The 25033-nt window shown below is 34.6% G+C and overlaps 1 protein-coding gene across 11 annotated transcripts in view; it reads right to left on the bottom strand.

Moving 5' to 3' along the window:
- The window catches only part of PHF14 (PHD finger protein 14), a 199081-nt gene that overhangs the window by 121469 nt on the left and 52579 nt on the right, over positions 1-25033 (bottom strand). For all 11 annotated transcript variants that reach the window (XR_009494172.1, XR_009494171.1, XR_234227.5 and 8 more), the window contains exons 8-14: positions 20430-20576; positions 19372-19642; positions 18968-19074; positions 17771-17866; positions 15858-15961; positions 13795-13926; positions 9309-9477 (exon numbers count right to left, since the gene is read on the bottom strand). Coding sequence is in view for 6 of the 11 variants with exons in the window: in XM_003585942.6 (XP_003585990.1) it covers positions 9309-9477; positions 13795-13926; positions 15858-15961; positions 17771-17866; positions 18968-19074; positions 19372-19642; positions 20430-20576 (1026 nt within the window). In the remaining 5 variants the exon portion in view is untranslated. The remainder of the gene's footprint in view (positions 1-9308; positions 9478-13794; positions 13927-15857; positions 15962-17770; positions 17867-18967; positions 19075-19371; positions 19643-20429; positions 20577-25033) is intronic.

Below are 25033 nucleotides of genomic sequence, written 5' to 3'. Positions count from 1 at the left end.
AAATAAATACAATTCCGAAATTTAGAAAGAGACCTTTGGTTCTAGAAAAGATTGCAGATCATCTACTTTATAAATGAGGATACTGAGCGCAAACAAGATAAGTAAATTACTTATTCAAGGTCACACAAAGGGTTACTGGCAGAGTATGGACTAAAATTCTAATCTACCATGTGCTAGTCCAGGAACTTTCCACCACGTACCATGCTATCTTATAGGTTTCGAGGCTATCTAAAACACTCAAGAATTTGATTTTCTACCATTTATCTTTTAAAGGGAATAATGCTACAAAGAAATTGTCCTAGAGAGGAAAATACCATTACAGTTACAATGGTTCATTATTTTCTCAAGCATAATTAGAAGTCATATCTATATATAAGATATTTTCAACTAAATAAATATAAGAAAGTTATTTAAGTTCAAAAAAAAAAACACCTCTTCAATCAATACACTAATGATCAAAATTTCCTTAACACAGGAATAATTTAAAGAGAAATGAGCTATCCTAAAAAAATGTTCACATCTATTTATATGAAAAAATTAAATAACTGAAATATTAAGAGGCTTTTTGCTGAAGGTGCTTTAACTCATTAATCATCAATAATTTTAATTGATAAGTAAATCTGTACTAACATTAGCTATTAAGATTTGATCCAATTAACTTATTTAAAATTTTACAGTTACTAATGCAAAGAGCTGTTGCCAGCCATCAAGATGCTCATAAAAACATGTAAGAAAGATAAGACACAGGTGTTAAATGATAACTGTATGTGGTTCAAAATTTATACACTAAATTTTATGCTAAAGTATCCAAAGCTTTTACACGTGTTCAGCTTGCTGTTACTTTAAAAATTTCATCTTCTTTAATACCAAGGTTTTCAGCAGTGGAAAGTAAGGACTTTCTCAGGAGAATACTTTCCTACTATTGACAGCAATAATAGTCAAGTTGTCGTCTTTGTTGCTTATCTCAATCTTCTGTCTTTCCTCTTCCATTTCAGTTAGCATGTTATCTGCTAGTGTAATTTAATGTCCCTCTCATATGGACACTTTACCTTCTAATCTATAAAATATTACATTATTTGAGAGTCAACTTTCTATCAGTAAACTTCTTTGAGGACACAGACCATGTCTTCATTTTAGTGTTCTACTCAACATCTATTGCCTAGTGCCTTACCTCATTAGTTGCTCAATGGATATATGTTGAAAAAATTAATCTGATCATGGTTCAAGAGTAGGACAATGAGTCACAAAGACCACAAAACATGGAAAGACTGAGATATCCATGTAGCCAATTTTTACTGCTTAATATAAAGAACTATTCAACTCAGGAATAAATACGACCAAAGCACTCACGTAAAAGGTAATTCCCTACAATTTTGACAACTGTGAAGAAAACGTAACTTCAATTCATGTTCTTATACACTACAAACAAAAGTTCATCTTTACTGCACTCTGAAAGCTTACCTAAGAGGACAAAATTAATTAAAGATCAAACCACTGAGGCTGAGAATTGTGTTGTATGCATTACAAGTCACTATCTACCTTCTACATGATGTGAGATAAAGCTGAAAATAAGCAAAATCAAAGAAGATAAAATAACTACAGAATTACTGGGATCTCTAAAGGTGTGAGAAAGCACTTAAGTGTTAAAACTAGAATATTATTAAATCGTAAAACAGTCTGTCTGATCAGTTCAGTTCAGTCACTCAGTAGTGTCTGACTCTTTGCAACCCCATGAACCGCAACACGCCAGGCCTCCCTGTCCATCACCAACTCCCAGAGCTGACCCAAACTCATGTCCATTGAGTCAGTAATGCCATCCAACCATCTCATCCTCTGTCATCCCCTTCTCCTCCTGCCCTCAATCTTTCCCAGCATCAAGGTCTTTTCAAATGAGTCAGCTTTTCGCATTAGGTGGCCAAAGTACTGGAATTTCAGCTTCAACATCAGTCCTTCCAATGAACACCCAGGACTGATCTCCTTTAGGATGGACTGGTTGGATCTTCTTGCAGTCCAAAGGACTGAAAGTAAATGTATCACTTATCAGTAAAACAGCAACCCACAAGGTCAACAGTATTACAAGTTGTTCTGGCTCAATGACAGAGACACAAACTTGAAAGGTAGAAGAAAGAAAAAGAAACTATTTGAAATTAGTAAAAAAAAAAAAAGTACTATAATAAAAAGTCATAGTTGAAAGATATTACATTGTCTTATGTAATGTAAGAATCAAAGGGAAAACAATATATGAAGTATGGTCATTTTACATTTAAAGGTGGAAAGAAAAGGGAGTAAGGAGTGGGGTGGGGGAAGGAGTCTGGAAGTGTTACTTTTTATGGCACGTACCACATGCGAAGTATCACTACATTAAGCTGCAGTAGGTTATTATGCTAGATCGTCTGTGGTCAATTTGGCAGACACACCACCAACACTACCACCTCCTTGTTTATGCAGTCTAAGGCTGGAAACCACACTTCCCACAATATCCTGGTCTGTACAGTTTCATGACAGCACCTCATATTTGAAGCAGATAAGTAAAGTGAAGGCCAGTTTTCCTCAAGAAGTAACAGGGCTCAGGTGCTTGGTTTTTTCAGATGCAGCAGCCCTGCAGACCTTTACATCAGCTCCCACTTCACAGTCCTGACAGGTTTTGCAGACCTTCCCACAAATACTAACTTTTCTACCCACTTACTACCAGTGATGTTCAGGCTGAGGTCTTCACCAAAGTTCTCTGATCTAATGTCAGCTCCTACCCTCTGCTCAGTGCTTCAGGATGATTTCACTGACAGTCTCTTTGATGTTCAGCAGAGCTCCTTCAATCTATGATGATCTTTTCTTGACATTTAGGCCCTCAACTGTGGTATAAGGCCAAAATTCTTTATAGAATGCCTTCCATTCTCCGGACCAAATCCTTAGTTACTAAGCTGCTGGAACCATGAAGGTCCTGTGATTCTAGCCCAGCAAAGTCCAGGAAAGGATCTTGTCTAGAAAGGCAGCCTAATAAAGTAATTAAAGGGCTCAGGACCTAGTAGTTAAATCTGATTCTTGGTTCTACCACTTTGAAGCTGTATGTTCTTAGATAGGTAACTTAAATTCTCTGCCTCGGTTTCTCCTTTGGCAGTGATATTAGCAATGGCAATGATATTAGTAACTAATTCATAGAATAGCTATGACAAATGAATAAATATTAAATACATACTAAAGAATAGTAAAGTTTATTAAAATATGCTTTTCAACCCTCTTCCTTCTTTAAACTTACTCCTCCTATTTGTACCCAGTAATAATAGAGAATAATGGTTACTAAGACACTGAAATACTGGAGATGGGATATTTATGAGCCAATGGAAGAAGTGTTACAAAGTCTTATCTCTGGAGCAGGAAACCATATGTGAAGAATTTTATAAAATCAGATCATTCCTGTTTTATTTATTAATACTTGAATTATATGCTATGTGTCTTGAACCATCTCCATACTACTTTTCTGTATGACTCATTCATCATTTTTTTTCTTGTTCTCTGACAGATACACCTATAGAAATGTCAAATAATCAAAGTTCAAAATATATACTCTTCTAATAAAGATAGATTCAAGGCATGTGAATTAGGTTGGAGAAAGAGAATGCTGGGAAAAGAGTTATAACAGACTTTGGATTTTTAAACTTCTTACAACAAAAAAAAGTATTCATATTACATTTATAGTTAAAACTCAATTAAAAAATTATTCTTTCAGAATGATGAATTTCAGAAACACTGATAATTTAGCAATTAAATATGCGATAACATTAAAATACAAAACAGAATCTCCATGTTTTATAGGAAGGATATTTTCTGAAAGTATACTATCTCCATTCTTATACAAATACCTCTTTTAACCCATTAAAAAAAAAAAAAACACTAAATCTTTACCGCTATAATTTTTTTCAAGTAACTTTTCTGGTTAATCTTTTTATGATCTTTGGGTAGAAAATATTTCTAATAGAAAAAAATTGTACTGAGACTACTTGCTTTGAAAAGCATCTAGATCTTATTAAATCTACTGTCTCAAAACATGATACATCCTTTCAGATTTCTATATATTCTTATTAAGGAAATCAGAGTAGAATGAAATAAAAAATGACTTTCTTCAGTATCCAAATAATAAAAATAAAGTAAGGTTTAACAAAGTGTTCTACTCCCTGTTGCACCCTTTGGTCATGACAAATGGCAATTGCCTGTCAGCAGGAAAAGTGGATGCCATTTTTCTAGTAGTAGCTTCGTTTTGCACCAAAGAGGCACTGGAGCACACAGACTGAGTCTATGGGCTCATCTTTCTTAACAGTGATCAAACCAAGTGAACAAATCAAAAAGATATTCATTGCTTAATCAAAAAAGTTGAGATGCAATAAGCCAAATGTTTTAGGTTCAATTTGGGATAACTAGTTAGGAAAGGGAAAAAAATGTAAAAAAAAACCGCCATGCACTTCTCCAATTTCACTCAATACTCCTTTTTTCCCACAGCAGGTTGCACAGTACTCAATGCGGTAGAAAAAATACAAACCAAAATAGAGAACAGTAAAATAAACATATACTGGTAGCTCACGTATACACATGCCATCAGTGTACTTATTGCTTTGCTGCTTCTAATTTTTTCTTTTCTGATTTTTTAAAATATCAATTTCCTGAAGGTAAAATAATCTGCAAATGTTTTATTAACTTCTACAGCATTATACTGTGATTGACAAGAGGGCTGCCAACACTCCTGCACAAGCTTGAAAAGGAAAACAGTTCACACCCAATTGAAAGTACAAAAAAAACAGTGTTAAATGTAATATTTAATGTGAAGGAACTCAGTTTTGAGAGTCAGTAAGTGGATATGTGTCTGGCTGCTCATAGGTAACACTATGCTGTGGAAAGACACATGACCATTCTGGTACCAGATGAGAGTACCACATTCCCAACTATGTTATCTAATGATCAAATGTTTTTACAACTATTTCATTTGCACCACAACTAAATGCTCTTCTACAGACCTCAGAAAAGACACTACTTCTTAATTTAGCTGCTGCTGCTGCTGCTAAGCCACTTCAGTCGTGTCCGACTCTGTGCAACCCCATAGACGGCAGCCCACCAGGCTCCCCCGTCCCTGGGATTCTCCAGGCAAGAACACTGGAGTGGGTTACCATTTCCTTCTCCAATGCAGGAAAGTGAAAAGTGAAAGTGAAGTCGCTCAGTCCTGTCCGACCCTCAGCGACCCCATGGACTGCAGCCTTCCAGGCTCCTCCGTCCATGGGATTTTCCAGGCAAGAGTGCTGGAGTGGGGTGCCAGCTATCTGGGTTCAATTCCTATTCTTCTTACTATCTGTAAGATCACAGGTAAATTACTGCAGGTTTCTGTGCCTGAGTAATACAGAAGTTATAATACCTAAATACTAATTTTTTTAAGGGGGAGTAGGATGGAGGATTACTACAGTGTCTGGTATATGATCAATCCTCAGAAAAAGTAAGGTATTATTACTATTAAACTATTTTATGTAAGAGTAAACATACTCACATCCACTTCTGATTTACCTACCTTTGAAAAATAGGAAGAAATATAAAATAATAACGTAGTTGGATTCGTTAGCAGTATAGATAAAAAGACGTTAAATTATTACCAGAAACACACTAGTATTTACAAACACTCCAACACATGAAGGCCTTCCTTCTCCCTTTTACTCCCTTACTACCATGACGCTATTTTTAAACATAAAGATATAAAGTATATTTATAAAGTATGTTTATAAAGTATAAAAGGAGAGAAATTAATAACAGAGGATAAGGAAACTAATCAATAAAAATGGAACTTCAATCTATAGCAGCTCTGATCATTTTTTATTTTCGATGGTTCTTGGACAATTCCACAGAGACAGACATCAAAATAAGAGATTAAAGTTCTGTCCACTTAATTATACTATAAAGTCTTAATTTTTAAAAAATAAAATCATTCTAACAGAATATCAATTCATACACCCCACAATATGGGTTTCTGAAAGAAGATGAAATCATTTCAACTAGCATGAAAGAACCCCAAACTACTTTCTAAAAATTGTGCTATCACTATAATCCAATGGAACATAATAAATTTAACAGAAATGGAAACTTGGAGAACAAATGATCATTTGAACTGTTTTACTGAGTGAGATACTATTTTGAAATGAGAAACTGAAGTTTAAGGTCTGTCATGAATCCTCTATGTCACAAGGGTAAAATTTTCTTCAAAATTTTGACAGAATAATATGACTACTGTAAAATGAACTTTTACACAAAGAAACTAGAGACAAAGAATTTCATGAAAGGCACTGGACTAAACTGGAAAACTCAAAAACGTTCTTGTAATTCTAGGCTAAAAAGGAGACAGGTAAATCAGAAAAAAATGGAATCTTGTTTTATCTTAAATAATGGACACACAAATATCACTATAATATGTACAAAATTTCCCTCTATATGATAACTCCAAAGTTAATGGTAATATCATTCCTAAAGATTTCTTCAAACAATAAAGAAACTAGAAAAAGTGTTTCCTAAGAAGATAATCTATGCAAACACAGACATAAGAAGTAATAACAGCTTTTTCTCTAAGATCTTAAGAACAGCTGCAGATAATAGCATCAAAAGTTACAGAAGAATATTTTAGAAATAGAAATAAAATGGCTTATTTAAAGAAATAAAATTCTCTCTAGTTCATCTGTAAACAAAATACATTTGTGAAATCTAAAAAATGTTTTAAACTAGAGGAAATTATAAGAAAAACTATTTCAAGTTGATCAATTTAGAGCACCCAAAACTACATATTTCAATTATCTAAAAGATAACAATTCCCAGATTCGCCTCATCAATTTCAAATGAATCTATAACACAAAACTGAATGAAATAATCTAGGTTATTTCTCTTAAAATCTTTTAAGTGATTATAATATAGATGGATATTACAGATTAAAAAAAAAAAACTTTTCAAAAAACTATTACTGTAAGGGAAAGAAAAAATTAAGACTAAAACCAAACAGACAACAAAACAGATGAATTTGACAACTATCCCTAAAAGTATATTTACATCTCCTTTAGGGATAGGCAGATTTGTAAAATGTGCCTGCCTTGGCTCAAGGTAAGAAAGTGAAAAATGTCTCCCCTAAGAATTCATAACTGCAAGCCATTGTTCATGGCTTTGGAGTAGAAATTAACGATATTCATGTAGTGGAAGAGACACACAGGACAAACTTTTATTAAAATGGCCTTAGGCTGGTAGAGCTCCCAGGCACCTGGTAATAACTAACATAAATGTTTTCTGGAAAAACTTTTTAAAACTCTGACCTGAGAGAATTTTTTATAAGAATAGGCTAACAACCTGATAGAAAAGCTGAATAAGATTTGTACACACAACCAACCAAAAATATATAGATGCTCTAAGTCAACTAAGTATTGAGAGAAATGCAAAATAAAATGCCTCTACTATTTACATATATCACACTGGAAAACATTATAACACTGGACAAACCAAGTTTGGCAGAAAAAGTAACATTACTCATTGCTAGTGTAAGTGTAACCTGGTTTGGAAAATATTGCACTTACCCAGCAAAACTGGGTGCCAATATCCTATAACTAAGCAAACCCATGCTTTGCTATATACCCTAACTCCTTGTTACCAAGCTGCAGAAGAGATTTAGAATAATATTTAAAGTGAGGTTGTTTATAAAAGCGAAAAGATGGAGGGCTTCCCTGGTGGCTCAGAATTCACCTGCAAATGCAGGAGACACATGTTTGGTCTTTCATATGGGAAGATCCACATTCCATGGAGCAACAAAGCTTGTGCATCACAACTATTGAGTACGACTGAGCGACTTCACTCACTCACTCACTCTAGAGCCCGGGAACCACAAGCCCAGCCAAAAACTGAAGCCCGTGAACTCTAGAGCATGTGCTCTGCAACACAAAAGCCATCAGAATGAGAAGCCCTCACACCACAACTAGAGAGTAGCCCCTGCTTGCCACAACTAGAGAAAAGCCCACATAGCAATAAAGACCCAGCAGAGCTAAAAATAAATAAATAAAATTATTATAAGTAAAAAAGTGGAAACAAAACTGCCAAACTACTACTTTGCCAACAAAGGTCCGTCTAGTCAAGGCTATGGTTTCTCCAGTAGTCATGTATGGATGTGACAGTTTAACTATAAAGAAAGCTGAGCACCGAAGAATTGATGCTTTTGAACTGTGGTGTTGGAGAAGACTCTTGAGAGTCCCTTAGACTGCAAGGAGATCTAACCAGTCCATCCTAAAGGAGATCAGTCCTGGGTGTTCACTGGAGGGACTGATGTTGAAGCTGAAACTCCAATACTTTGGCCACTTGATGTGGAGAGCTGACTCATTTGAAAAGACCCTGATGCTGGGAAAGATTGAGGGCAGGAGGAGAAAGGGATGACAGAGAATGAGATGGTTGGATGGCATCACCGACTCAATGGACATGAGTTTGGGTCGGCTCTGGGAGTTGGTGATGGACAGGGAGGCCTGGCGTGTTGCAGTTCATGGGGTCCCAAAGAGTCGAACATGACTGAGCAACTGAACTGAACTGAACTGTTAATGATCTATTTTCAATTAAAAAATGACATACTGGTGAAAATAAATGAGCTACAATTACACATATCAGCATGTATGAATCAATCAAGGTAAAGTTGGTCAAAGTATCAAATAATGGGGAAAAAACAGTTTGACTCAATTTACGCAAAATTCACACTGTGCAAAACTATGTATTACTTATGAATACACACACACACACGATGGTGGTAGTTTAGTCACTAAGTCCAGTCTGACCCTTGTTACCCCACCACACTGTAGCCCACCAGGCTCCTCTGTCCATGGCATTTCCCAGGCAAGAATACTGGAGTGGGTTGCCATTTCCTTCTCCAATATACATACATAAATACATATAAAAAATGGAGTGAATAAAAGACACAAACTTGAGAAAGGAGGTTATCTCTAGACTACATGGATGGTGAAGTGAGTCCTCAGGGATTCAAAGGTGACTTCATAGGTTTTGGTAATGTTCTATCTTTAAAGTGGGTTTGTGAACACAATAGATCTTCATTATTATTGTACTTTGCATTGAATATGTAAACTATACATTCTCAGGTGTAACTAGTATAGTATATTTCATAATATAAAACAGTAAACTGTTAAGAAAAACCAAAAGCAATATATTTCTTTCATTGGCTACTGAGTATACGCTTGCCCTTTGTCTTTCTCACCCTTTAAATTTTGACCTCAGAGTTTTGTAAGGGTTATTATGACTTCTAGGGAATAAATTACCGTGTTTCTTATTGGAATCTTCTTGGGTTCTGGAGGCATATCCTGTGGAACAAATTTCACTGGTTCCTTAATCTGCCTCCTTGATCGTTTGGTCCCATCTGGTAAGGTTTCCATGGCCATCTCTGCTTCCATGTCACTGCTCCCTGCCTGGTCACATTCAGAACACTGCCTACATAAAGAAAAAAATATTATTTCATACATTTATTTTTACCTTCCAGCATTAGCCATGGTTTCTATAAATACAAAATGCAGGTATATGTTTAGAATATATGAAAATGTACACAGGAACATGTGACCATAGTCATATAATGACCATACATACAGAAAAGCACATACATTCCTTTAAGAGAAACAACAATACATGTAAAATGTCCAAAGCAATTTCATGTATCCCTAATAAGTATCATAAAAACACATGTAATACTGCCATATATTTATGTGAATGAATGTAAGAGGCCCAGTACTGATTAAAAAGATAGTTTTCCTTAGGAAATCATGATTTTTCCTCAAATGATATACATTGTGACACCAGAAAATCAAAGTCATTCTTTGACCAACTCTATTTGTCACAGCTATAATATCCTTGCATCTTAATTAATGGCAAGCTGTGCTGAATATACCAACAAGAAAATTCTGTAAAAATTCATACCTCTCATTCATTAGCACTGTAATTTAATACCAAATTAGTATTTATTTTAACAGCTTTAAATTTTGAACTCCAATAACAGAATTAAATACAAAGTATCATGTGTGGCTAATACAAATGCACTATTCAGTTCAGTTCAGTTCAGTCGCTCAGTCGTGTCTGACTCTTTGCGACCCCATGAATCGCAGCACGCCAGGCCTCCCTGTCCATCACCAACTCCTAGAGTTCACTCAGACTCATGTCCATCGACTCAGTGATGCCATCCAGCCATCTCATCCTCTGTCGTCCCCTTCTTCTCCTGCCTCCAATCCCCCCCAGCATCAGAGTCTTTTCCAATGAGTCAACTCTTCGCATGAGGTGGCCAAAGTACTGGAGTTTCAGCTTTAGCATCATTCCTTCCAAAGAACACCCAGGACTGATCTCCTTTAGAATGGACTGGTTGGATCTCCTTGCAGTCCAAGGGATTCTCAAGAGTCTTCTCCAACACCACAGTTCAAAAGCATCAATTCTTCGGCGCTCAGCCTTCTTCACAGTCCAACTCTCACATGCATACATGACCACTGGAAAAACCATAGCCTTGACTAGACAGACCTTTGTTGGCAAAGTAATGTCTCTGCTTTTAAATATGCTATCTAGGTTGGTCATAACTTTCCTTCCAAGGAGTAATCATCTTTTAATTTCATGGCTGCAATCACCATCTGCAGTGATTTTGGAGCCCAAAAAATATAGTTTGACACTGTTTCCACTGTTTCCCCATCTATTTCCCATGAAGTGGTGGGACCAGATGCCATGATCTTTGTTTTCTTAATGTTGAGCTTTAAGCCAACTTTTTCACTCTCCTCTTTCACTTTCATCAAGAGGCTTTTGAGTTCCTCTTCACTTTCTGCCATAAGGGTGGTGTCATCTGCATATCTGAGGTTATTGATATTTCTCCTGGCAATCTTGATTCCAGCTTGTGCTTCTTCCAGCCCAGCGTTTCTCATGATGTACTCTCTGCATATAAGTTAAATAAGCAGGGTAACAATATACAGCCTTGACGTACTCCTTTTCCTATTTGGAACCAGTCTGTTGTTCCACGTCCAGTTCTAACCATTGCTTCCTGACCTGCATATAGGTTTCTCAAGAGGCAGGTCAGGTGGTCTGGTATTCCCATCTCTTTCAGAATTTTCTATTGGTAACATGCAATTAAAATTTAAGGTATTACTTTTAATATCTTAAAATTTCCATTTAAGCAAAAATTTTAACACTAAAAAATTTGACCAGTAGGAGTCAATTATCACTAGTTACTAAAGATTTTTATATAACTGTTGTTAAAAACCAAGCACTTTATTCTTTGGATTCCTAGATTAACATCAAATAAAAATATTTTTAACATACACGCATTTCTGTGATATGGAAACAAGTATCTTTTTAGAATGAATCACTGTAGGGACTTTTTTGTTTGTTTTTTAAGCGACTTGTTTCCTCTTTTGTTTCTCAGTTTGTAACTATATTCCTTGTCAGGATAGTCTCTAGCTTCTCAAGCTCATCCCCACCAAAGGTTAATACATTTAGGTGACAAAGAAACTTGCTTTAGAGCACTCAGATAAACAAAAATGTTATGCTCTGAAAACCACAAAACACTGAACAACTCAGAAAAATCTAAAAAATATCTAACTGCTAAGGCAGAAATTTATTTCTATTTCAAGGCAACTGCCACACGATACTTGTAGTACATAAACTCAATACAGATGAAAACACTATTTGCAGCTCTTTCAACAATCTGTTAAACACTATAGTCCTCATTTTATAAATAGCCTTTAAAATATGAAAAAGCAGCTCTGCTACCATAACTGGTACACAAGATCCTAAGAAATAGGATGTTTAAAGTAATAATAATGAAAATTCATGTTAGGAATTTATGCCAAAGGACTACCTTCATACTGAAATACTAAGAGATTTTTCTCAGTTTGCTATATATTCTTGATCCTTAGCACTATACACTCCAACTTATGTTAAGGAGGTTTTTAAATCTTTATTATTAAAGGGAAACAATTTCATTGTTTATGTGTGCTGTGTGCTTAGGCACTCAGTCACGTGCGACTCTTTGCGACCCCATGGACAGTAGTCCACCAGGCTCCTCTGTCCATGGGGATTCTCCAGGTAAGAATAGTGGAGTGGGTTGCCATTTCCTTCTCCAATATACCTAAATAAATACATATAAAAAATGGAGTGAAGCCCTTTTAAAAATCTTTATTATTAAAGAAAAACAACGTCATTGTACAATAATGCTAAAACACATCCATGATTATGACAAAGTTCCCTGGCCCTGAAGACTACCAAACTGGTTTTCAACTTAGAAACGCACATAGGATACTTATTAACACTGCTGATATTCTAATACGTGACAGCAGTTTCTCTTAAATTCTGGTTTCAAAAGCACTCACAAATCAGAAGTAATACATCCCACTATATTTGAAAAGAGTTGACCAGTATGACTGTCTCCAGGCAAATTGATAAAAGAGCACTATGAAAAAGAAGGGCTTCTCTCATAGCTCAGCTGGTGAAGAGTCCACCTGCAATGCAGGAGACCCCAGTTTGATTCCTGGGTCGGGAAGATCCACTAGAGAAGGGATAGACTACCCACTCCAGTATTCTTGGGCTTCCCTCGCGGCTCAGCTGGTAAAGAATCCACCTGCAATGCAGGAGACCTGGGTTCAATCCCTGGGTTGGGAAGATCCCCTGGACAAGGGAAAGGCTACAGACATCAGTATTCTGGACTGGAGAATTCCATAGACTATATAGTCCATGGGGTCGCAAAGAGTCGGACATGACTGAGAGACTTCCGCTTCACTTCATGAAAAAGTAATCATGTGAAAATGGTGAAAGAATGTGAGATTCTTAATAAAATGGACAGACGTAGGTTTATGAAATAAAACAATGAGGTCAGAAAATATGCTTTAATGTATTTGATAAATAAACACCTTTTTGTACAGATTATCATTTAAGATTGGGGTCTAGTCATGTAAAATTTGTATAAAAAGAATAGTCATGTGCCTTCCAAAGCTCTCCGTGACCTATATTCTTCCTATACAGAATCAATCTATTAGAATTTGAACATCTGTCTTTCTCTTGGATTAAAATTAAGGAAAGAATAAAACTTATAAGTATCATAAACTTTTATCAAACATCTGTAGTGATTCCACATGCCTAAGTTAATGAAAAAATTCAAAAACGTAAGTCAAATGTTTCTAGATTTACAAAGAATGGTTGAATTTTAATACACAACTAGCCACAAGTAAAGCCTTTGGTGACACTAATTTGAAAACAAAATACTAAACTACATTTAAAGCATGAATATGGAGGCAAATTCTTAATAAAGAACAAAAATAAAGAATTTGAAAAAATGTTATAATAAAGAGAATTATAAACACACTAAACAGAATTCATGCCTTAAGAAACCACTGCTAAGATATTAAAATAGCCTCAATTAACTTAAATTCATTTATCAAAAAATTTGCTACATCTCTATACATATAATACTGTAATAAACATTTATGTCTGAAGTATTCTTACCACAAAAAATGATAACTATGTGAGGTGACAAATATGCTAATTAGCTTGATTGTGGTGATTATTTCACAGTGTATACATATATTAAATCATTATGTTGCAAACCTTAATATACACAACTTTTAAATGCCAATATGTCAATATTATTGGAAAACATTATAAAATTTTCAATTAAAAATATACTGAAAACTTTATTATGCATCAAATATGTTCTAATACTTCATCTAATACTGTTGAAACTAAGAGCAACACCAGTTCTAACATGTACATGCTCTTCAGTTTACTTACCAATAACTGTTTTTGGTCTTTCTTGGCATCCTCGTAAGAGGAGGGTCCAGACATCCAAGATGGTAATGCAGTTTACAGGTATCACACAATAAAAGAAGATGCTGATCATGGTTCTTCTTACAAATTCCACAACTTTGATAAAGGCAGCAGCAATAAAGGATTAGAATAATAATTATCATAGTGAATAGTTAATTTACGGCATATTTTTAAATTTTCAAAATTTCATTGTGATTTAACTTAATATATTTCTTTAACTGAAATCAAATACTTTTTTTAATAACACATATCTTTTTATAATGGCAAGAATCTAAATACTTTTGAGAATGTAGAATAGTTTAGATCTATTATAAATTTAAATTTTGCTGGAGTCAAACTATTCAGAGAAGGGCATATGTTAGGTATTTATTCTAACATCATCTTAATCTTCTTTATTACTTAAAGCCCATGTAACATCAGACCAAATTTTCTCTAGGAACAAATATTAAACAAAAATAGTTTTCAATTTTCTACCTCTCTAAAACTACAAAGAAGTTACTTTACAAACGAAATTCTGTTTATTTTCTACCATTAACTGTAAATCTTTCAAAGAACCTTCAACGTGTAAATAAGCTACATATGTTAAGTCTTTTTACAGAATCAGACTTTGAGTCTTAAAAATATACCAATTGATATTTATTATAAAGAACTGGAAGTTTTATTATTATTGTTGCCATTGTTTTAGATTTTTGATTGTTCTTAAGAAATCTAACTTTTCTTGTGCAAAAGGTCAACTACTCCTGAGAGCACAAACACCATGATCTACAATCCAGGGTGTACTTATATTAGGAATGTGAAGGGTGAGGAAAAAGTTGAGATCCTAAAAAAGCCATAAGTATACAGAAAAAGTAATGATGTTTGAATTTTAAATAATCTTAGAAAAAAAATCAAATATATACATATACAACAAAGACCAATCAATACTTGGTCTCAAAGTTGCTCAGAGTAAAAATGAAAAATTACTAAACTGTATCCTGAAACAAAAATGAGCTGTAGTGATGAAAAGTCAGAAGCATAAGTAATAAGCCTGACGGTTTCAAATGAAACAGTTTTATCTGGAAAAGCTAGACTGTGACAGTGCTAGTCTTTATAAAGTCCAGTATAGATACTAGTGAGCTTGTCCCACATTTCAAGGAAGTTAATTGCTATTACCTATGGAGAAAGCCTCCAAGCTAGAAGAGAAAGTAGTTATTGAGACAGATACTGTTGTTGCTATTTCTGAGAAAGAAAGAGATTGTGGGGAGAATATGTATACACTTACATAAGCATATTTACTTGTGTGTGTGAACAGATTTGTGTGTGTATGGATACACACAAACATACTTGCATCTTCTAAACTTTTCTCAATGAGTTTCATCAGCTACATGGAAAAAAAGTAAGATCCAAACCTACTGGTATGGAAAGAAATCTTAATAACTATATAAAACTGTTACAATGGTGAACACTGTAAAATACTGAGCCAAAAAAAAAAAGAACAAAAATATTTGGGGAAATGAAATTACTACAACTGAGCACAGAGAGAAAAAAAATGTAGACAGATTCAAATCTAAAACTTATCTTCATTATCCACCCCTACCACTGTACAAAGGCAGTAATTCAAACTATAATATCCAACACTACCTAAAAACACATGTAAACCTCTAAAACTCACTCCAGCAAAATAAAATATAAATGTCCATTTATCTAACACACTGTTTAAACTATTTAAGAAAATACTCACGTACATTACTTAAAACTCACTTTCCAATTCTCTAAAGAGGGGTTTCCATGGAGTTTGTGCACATATAACCAGTTACTTAAAGTATACAAAAAGTGATTTATCATTAAAAGAGGAGCGACTCTATCCTATCATCATTCAGTCTGGGAAGTATTTTTGATGAAGGTATTAATAAAATGAACTTCAAACACATTTGACTTTAAATTCTGATATAAACATAATTCATTCACAAATATTTAAAGCATCTTGCTACTAAAAAGTATTCATTTAAAAATATACTGTATTAATCTGTCAAAATTTCATTACTTGCCTATAAAGTACTGCAGGAAGAGTAGACGCCTTTTGTGTGCCCCCTTCTTTTTTACTTGGTTTTCTCTCCTTGGGTGCTCGCAAAATTGCCGGTATGTTCAACTTCTATTGATTTGAACAAATGCAGTTTATTTTGTTTTCAGAGAAAAAATATAAAGCAACATTTTTCTTTATGCGCCGTTCAAGTCAACTAATATGCTAGGATCTTGAGGGGGAAATGTTTTAAAGCTTTTACACTGGCAAAAAGGACTAAAATGAGTTTTTGTCTCATAGCCACTGCTGTGAGAAGCCTATAATTACATACTTTCACCAATTTTCTCTGGACCACTAAAACACTGTGAAAATTAAACTCCTACTTTAGCTTTAAAAGTGAAAGACAACGACAAGAATTCAAGACTTGAAAAAAAAAAAAAGAACACGACAAAAAGAGTATTGAGGCCGTTTATTTTCTTAAACACCACAGCTACACTGGTGCTCCAAAGGTTAATTAGAAAAATTATCTTATTGGACCAAACTCTTCACAAAGCGAATTAGATTCTCTTTGGGTTTCTACTAATCTGTAGTATACTAGCTTCTCAGACAGCAACCATCTATCAAAGTCATTTCTCAGTGGCCCAGTGGGCCCGCATCAGTTCAACCAACCGGAAAAAAAGTGTCCTGCAAGTGGTACAAACGAATTCTACTTCTCCTGTGTATTTTACATTTGCACACAGAAATGCATGTGCTTCTGTTTCAAGTGATTTAATAAATTAAAATGCTCTTTCATAACTTATACTAAATAGATTCTTATGAGACAAACTTGCAAATCTGGCCAAAAGATAATGCTAGCTTGCCAAATAAACTAATAGGCTTGTATTCAATATTAATTTCACTAAATATAAAACATAAAACACTGTAATCTTCCAAATATTCACCAACAGCCTATCAATAGAAACAAAGGTCAACTGTGCATACATAACTACTCATCCTCACCTCTTATGTTATTCATTATACTATATGCCACATACACCCTTTTCACAAAAGAAGCATCTTCAAAGCTAGCATGGCATAATACATATCAGTATGTATTACTTTCTAAAATAATGTGTCCACACAACCTATATAACGAATTTGGCTCTTTATAAACCTTTAAAATAAGTACCACAAAAAATATCTGTTCTTTAAAAACCTTCCTTCACAAATAAAACTATTTCCATGGTGAAAAGACCACAGCGAGTCTCCATTATTCTTAAAAAAATAACTTAAATTATTCAAATGAATTATTAATTTAAGAACTAAATACACAGTACTAAAAAAAGCATTCAAAGAAATCCATTTGGCAATGATTGTTCTTTACAATACCAAGAACTTTAATAGGCTCAATATGTTCAAGGATAAAGTAATTTCTTTCATAATTAAAATAAAACTAATGAAGGGAAAAACTACACTTTAACATTAAATTTCAAAAACCATTCCTTATAAGTTCAAAACCCATCAACATGAAAAAAAATTCGTTTTCCTTTTACATTTCCCCCATTAAAAAAAACAACAACTACTTATAGCACAAGAATAGGACAGAAGAAATGTGGCAAGGAATCTAAAACCGCTGCATAGAGGCAGAAGAATATGGTAGGAGTAACTCATGCTTCAAATCTTAGCTTCATCACAAATGACAGGTCAATCAGTTAGAGCAAATGAAAAAATTTTGCAAACAAGATAGCTGTTAAAACAACCATATTAAGCTACAGGTTCTCAGTAGGCAGCTTGCAAAGCTCTAGATGCATTTCAGGCAGAAACCATTATCCCAGAGGATTAGTTGGCCCTGATTAAACAGAATTCTTCAGTTAGTGAAGTGACAGTTGTATTAGAGATCCAATCTTTGAAATCATACAGAAAGCAAGAAGAGAAGGAGAGAGCAATTGGAAAGAAACTAACCTGCCCTGTGATTCTGCCTAGTAAGGCCCATATTCCTTGTCCTTCACTTCGAAGTTTTCCATTCATGTTTTGTAGTTCTTCCAAAGATTCACAGAGCTATAATGTGAACAATTCAAATTAGTAGACCATTACAATATTCAGTAACATATTTGAAAATAAAAATAATTTATCAATGTCCAAAATATCTACATTTCTATTCCACATATATTTAACACATTCAAGTCACAATACACTTAAAAATGAAAGTCTCCAACTATTTAAGAAGCACCAACAAAAAGTAAACATTTTATGTTAGCATTTTACTAATAATGATACTTACATATTCTATAATAGTTTACTATATAATTTCACAGACACACTAATTAACCCTTATGAGTGTATCAAAGTGCACTCCCACCATTTTTCCAACAAGAAAATGATATATATCAATAAGTCAATCCTGGGGACCTCCCTGCGGTCCAGTGGTTAAGAATCTGCCTTTCAATGAAGGGGACGCAGATTTGATCTCTGGTTGGAGAATTAAGATCTTACATGCCTCAGGTCAAGTGAGCCTGAGTTCTGCAACTAGAGAAGCCCACATGCCGCATTACTGAGCCCTCGTACCCAAAGATGACCCAGCACAGCCAAAAGAAACAAAAGTCAATCCAGATTTTTCTTATGTTACTTATTATCTCACATTTAGTCACAACTTGCTTTTATACATTTCTTCATGAACTTCTTCATCTTTAGAATGAAGATATAGAAGATAAATTTTAATCAGGAGATTTTTTTTTTTAATCAAAAGTAACAAAACAATTTAAGAAAAACAGTAATTCAAAAGTAAGTTTTAAAGTTTTCTATAACTTAGAAAGATAAATGGAGTCAGACTTGGGCCTCAAACCCCAACTCTATGCCTTGACTACCTTTGCGAACCTGGGCAAATTACTTCACCTGTTTAGGATTCAGTTTACGCTTCTGAAAAAGGGAGCAGAAATCATAAGACACATTATAAAGCTGAAGTGAGAATGAGATGAGTTAACACAAGTAAAAATGCTCAAAACTGTGCCTGGCACATAGAAAGTACTCAGTGTTAGTGACGGTAATGAAGATAACGAGGGGTCGGAATTACAGACAAGTCGTAGAAACTCCAGAGGAATTTCAAAATGAAACATAAGGAATCATCAGTAAGATGTAATTACATTACGTTGTTTGTTTTACCTTATTATATTCCACATGAAGCTTTTCTTGTTCATTCTCTAATTTATCCTTTATATTCTTTTGTTCAGCCATATTCTCCTGAATTTGAATCATGCGCATATTTCTCTCTAGTTAAATTAAATATCCAATTTTAGTTTAGAAGAAAATAAAAGCTGATATACAAAATACACAAAGGAAGAAGCTAGCCATAGAGATGACCACATGGATAAACCTAGACACTTTTAACTCTACTCACAAATACATTAAATTAGCATTTTACAACAATCCACAACTTATTAGGAAAATAAACATACTTGATATATGTAGCAAGACTAGTAAATTTCTAAACATTGACAGTATATCAAATATTTCTATCAGCAAACTGTTCTCAATGAAAACGTGCATGCATCAGGGCCTATACTGACCGAAATAATAATTCACAAAATCAGCAGTGAGAGCAGGTTGCTTATGCTTTCTCCTTCCATCCACACTAGAACTAGTATCTGAATTGTCCACTGGGAAGATATCTGTACTGATTCCCATGAGTTCTGCTTTCCGCATAAGTTTGCGAATGGCTGAAGCACTGCTAGTGAGTGGTCTGGGCAATTTTTCCCTCGGAACCCAGGCCTGGGGTCTGGTGGATCGAGCTAGTTCTGCTTTGGCACGATACTGCTGAAGCCGGGCATTGATCCTTGCCTATAAAAGAAACGTACACAAATTTTAAAAGATATTAAAATGGAACATACTTATGATTTTTATTTCCATACTTAGCAAGAGTAAGGATGATCAGAAGTTCCTCTATTGCGGCAAATTATATCTATCCACAGTCCTTAATATCCACAGCATAATTCTTGGGTTACGATAAATGAGGTCTACCCCTAGTTAACAACTGCCCTAGCCTATGATTAGTTGTCAAAAACTAGTATAATTAAGCTGAGGTTTCTCAACTAGCCTTGTACTAGTCTTCATTAATTTACTTAATTTACAAACAAATATATTTCATGACAGGCAAACTAATCAAAGTCTTTGCACATATGAATCTTAGAACAGACTGAAAAAAAGATGTGGTCAACATATTGCACTGATAGAATAATTTCCTCTAAGCCACATTCTTTAATGTATTAGAAACATGTTTTATAAATGACTGCTTTGTTGAGACTAGATGATGAGTAATGTATTCAACCACAAACTATACTCTCCATTTACCTTAATGACAGTCCACTTTCTAGATAATTTCACAATTACACTAACCAAATTTCACAATTATACATCATATATCAAAGATGCATGAGATCTTAAATTTCTAACTTCTTTTTTTTTGGCCAGGCTATACAGCTTGTGGGATCTTAGCTCTGTTACCAGGGATCAAACTGGAGCCCTCAGCAGTAAGAGCACAGAGTCCTAACCACTGAACCACCAGGGAATTCCCTGAAATCTATACCCTTGAAAGAAAAAAACACAAGTTTTGGAATGAGTCTCATACCTGTGCTTCTGGTGATAACTGCTTCTCTCTCTCTTGTAAAGACATTTTACAATAGGATTGTAGAGCCAAGTAGTTTTTTCTCTTCCACTTTCTGTCTAACCTATCTGCATGTTGCTTACAATAAGCAAAAAATGGATCTGCTATATCCTATATAAAAAAACAGAGAGGGGGAAATGAACATTTTTACTCCAAAGGGCCATTTTAAAAAAAGCCATAAGAGATAATATTTCCTTTTTGAAGAATATACCACAGTGCTGGTTATTCCTAAAAATAAATTACAAAATTAAGTTTTATACATAATGATAAAAATCGCTGCTTTAGGAACTTAATCTATATACCAAATTCAAATTAACAATTTTTTTTCTTTATACAGCCTTGTGGATTTAAAAAATACTGAAATCAAAACTTATGCATTACATTAAGTTATACTTGTTACCTAAAAAAAAATCACTGTTTAAAACAAACAAGATATTAATAGGCATAGGTAGAAATCATCATTAAAGTTATTAATACATAGATTAATATTATAAAACAACAACATATCTAGAAAATATAGGACTAGTCAACAATAGGGCATTTCTAACTGACGAGAAATGCACAGGCAAACTCTACCTGGGATAAAACTAGATTAAGAAGGCCAGGCCTTATGGAAGGGGAGTTTAGGGGAGAATGGATACACATATATGTATGGCTGAGTCCCTTCACTGTTTACCAGAAATTATCACAGTATTGTTTGTTTATCAGCTATACCCTAATACAAAATAAGATGTTTAAAAAAAAAAGGCCAGGCCTTGTCAATAAAACACTTCAGATATTGTCTTTAACTCTTTACAAAATTCTAAAACCTCAAATGGAAACACAGCCGTCTCACAGTCTCATTTTATGGTACTACCTTAATGGGTACATATTCATAAATAATAGGATACAAAAACATAAAAGGAAATCTACTATCAAAAATAGGAAAAAATTGTAAATATGTAGGCAAAAAAAAAGCATTCTGCAATGTGACTAGCCAGCAAAGTAACAAGTAGTTCATTCTTCAGGTCTGTCCCAAAGAGAAAAACAGATAAGCTGCTCATACGGTTTTTACCTGAGTTACGTTAGAGTCTCTTAGTAAGGTGGGGTTTTACAACCCAAAGAGAACTGATGATGCTAACAAAAGTAGAAACAAATGAGAAGTACAAAAAGAAAAATCATCATATAGTAAAACCAAAGTGTCCTTAACATTAAAAACATCAAAGTATATAACGCAACTTTTTAGTATGATATCCGCAGATGTTACAATATAGCACTGTGAATATTGTAATTAGAGAATCTGGATATATAAAAAATTGGACAATAAAACCTGGCCCCACCAATTAAAGATTTTTGTGGCTTTAAACAAGTTGCTAATTATCTCTGGGTCTCTGTTAACTCATTAACAAAACAGGTTTAATAATTATTACTTCATATAGGTACAGAAATAAATTTTAAAAATGTAGAAAGGAGACTGGATTCTCTCTCTCTCTCTCATTCACACTCATACACAGCTGCTTTCTCACAACGTGCTCTACACATCGTGGCAATAGAAGAGACTAAGTGGAAATAAAGAATATATTGAACTATAGTCAAAATGATCTCAAGAACCATTCTACTGTCTTAAAGTAGTAGGTAATGTTGAAATTGAGATATCAGAGATAGGATTCATGCTTGCATAGGTCAGTTAAGCATTAGAACCAAGACTCTGACTTAATGAAAAGACCAGTCATTTCTGGTCAAAAAGACACATGAAAAGGATGAAGTAGCCCAAGTAATTTTTCTTTTGTTTCATGACTGGGGATTGGGGACAATAAATCCTAAATCTAAGGCTATCAAGACCAAGGGATTAATTTTTTTTAGAGAATGAAACAGATACACCAAGCAACCACTATCCATTAACATCTATCCTCATTTTTTTCCCCTTAGTAGTAGAATCTTTCTGAGTTTCTGGATATATGATGACCTTGCTAGAAAATTTCTATCCAGACCCTCAGTAGCTGAGTATGGCCATATGATAAGTTCCAGCCAATGAAGTTTATGAAATTTCTTAACCAGACCCTTGATAGGAAATGTCCACTCTTCAACTTCTCTTCCTTCCTACCAATGGGGTACAACCCAGGCAAGGTGGTGATAAACCATCTCTGACCATGCGAGAAAGTACAACAAACTAAAGGAATATGAAGCAATAAGTAAGAGGCACCTGGTCCCTGGAACCAAACTCCCCTGAACATAAAATCAATCTGGAATCATAGAAAGACCATAACGTCTTCCTTGTTCAAGTTACTGGCTATTCAATTTTATTAAACCATTCAAAATAGTGTGCTAATTAATAATCTGGTTGACTTGGACTATCCCCTCAACTTGCCTAGAGAAACTTTCAAGATCCTATTCCCAGTAGAAAATGGAAAGGGAAAAAAATTTTCTAAACATTTACCATGTACCAGGCTTAGTGCCTGTTTTCATATTGTCTCATTTATCTCTCATCACTACCACATGAGGTGAGTTCTATTATTTTAATATCAACTTTATGGATAGAAAACTGAAAACAAGAGAGGTTAAGTTGCTGACCAAGATCCACTGCTAGTAAGTAAAAGCTGTCTTTTTCAACCACTGTCTGTCATCAGATTTACTTAAGGACATTTCCAAATAGAAACAACAAAATCCCAGCTCTGGAGATTGCGTTTCAGTAGGTCTAAGGCAAAGAGTTCTAAATGTGAATGCCTTGAGAAACAGTTAACAGTAAACATAAATGAGTAAAAGGATGTAAAGATGCTGGGAAGTTATAAGACAAAAATAATGATGGAAGTAGGGGGAAAAGCGGAATGTGGGGTAAATGGTGGGGACCCGTGACAAACTGGAATGCCCCATCAACTCAAGTTATCTTTTTATTGCACTATTCTTATCATACAAAATGTATCTACAGGTCACATTTAGCTTGTGGACCTCTGAATTTCACGATTTGTTCTAGAATCTTAAAACCAAAACAATTTATTCCAAACAAAGCTCCCTGACTAATACTGATTCAACAGTTCAAAGGACTATAAGCTGAAAGAAACTATTAGGAATCTTGTACATTGAGACCCAACTGGCACTTGTAAAAATGAAGTATTTTTAAGAAAAGTAGAGAGGTTTTATTGGTATCTGCATAAAACTGTTTATTGAAATCAGAAAAGTGTAAATACTATCATGAGTTAGGAGCATAACATGTTTATCTTCTCAGTTACAACACCATCTGTTTCCACCTCACCTCAGCCATTTAATTCCTATGACTGTACCTAGATTCTGAACTCTTTCCATAATGCAATTTCTCAAGTATTCTCTGAGCATTATCTTTTATCTTTCCTGATCACTTCTTTTCAGACTCAAACAAGTTTTTAATACCTTTCAGATCTCCAATGTACAGACTTTTATCCTCTGACTGCCCCAGAGTCCCATACACATGACTGCCCTCTTTACCTGATTATTTCATGGCCCATCAATTAATTACTTGTTTGCAGTCCTCTCTTCACTTGTTCCTCTCTTCCTCATCTAGCTTCACTTGACAAAACCTAAAGCAAGGTAAACCCAACTCTTCCCCTATTTTAACCTACATCAGAGCATCTGAACACATTCCCAAATTAATTTCCATTCCATTTTTATAGATAATCACTGAACAGCTTCATCTCTCAAACTTTCAATATCTCCTCTCTATTCTTAACTTGCAGATGATGGCCTTATTTATTCCACTGGAGAGGTTTTGAAGAGAGGAGAAAAGCAATTAAATGAGAACTTCCACAACCTCCAGTCACTGCATACCTCAACCTATCTGCATGTCTACACATATCCTCTGACTAATCTCCTGTTACCGGAGATAAACTGCCCAATGTTCCTATCTAAGGCTGACCTTCAGTTGCAATTAATTCCACCCCATCTTCCCTACAGCAATTCTACCTCCTGCACATTTTTTTCTCTCTACTGGCATACTAAAAACACTGTAATATCCTTTAAAAATACTTAAAAGACATTCCCTGGGCTCTCATTTGTAGGTCACTTCAAAGTCCCCCTTAAAAGGAAAAATCTAAAGCCCTGCCCATATAGCTGTCTTAACTCTGTTCCACTCCTAAGTTTTCAACTAGTCTCAATTTCTCTAATAGCTCCTCTCAAGTCAAAACTGACCTTCATTTTGACAAACCCAATGGTCACTTCTCAGTCTTAACTTTATTCCTTTGACACAACTTGTTTACTCTCTCTTTGAAACACTTGTCTTAGTTTTTTTTTTTTTTTTTTTTTAACCTCACTAATAACTCTGCCTCAGACTCCTTGGTAGATTTCGCCTTACTTTCCCAAATTTCAATTTGGGATTGTTGAATGCCGAGGTAGCCCTATGACTGTCATCAGAACTCTTCCCATCTCCTTCTCCTCTTATACTCTAAGTAATTTCACCTAGTCATCTCACCATAAATACTATCTATACCCTGACACTCCCAAATCTGTATCTTTAGCCTTGATTACTTCCCTAAACTTCAGATTCTGATAGTCACCTACCTACCTGATGTCTCCACTTACAGGCCTAATAGGCGTTTTGAACTCAACATGTCCAAAACTGT

The sequence above is a fragment of the Bos taurus genome, chromosome 4 (genome assembly GCF_002263795.3).
Source record: "Bos taurus isolate L1 Dominette 01449 registration number 42190680 breed Hereford chromosome 4, ARS-UCD2.0, whole genome shotgun sequence".
In the NCBI taxonomy this organism is placed as follows: Eukaryota; Metazoa; Chordata; class Mammalia; order Artiodactyla; family Bovidae; genus Bos; species Bos taurus.
This window is presented reverse-complemented; position numbering and strand designations above follow the sequence as displayed.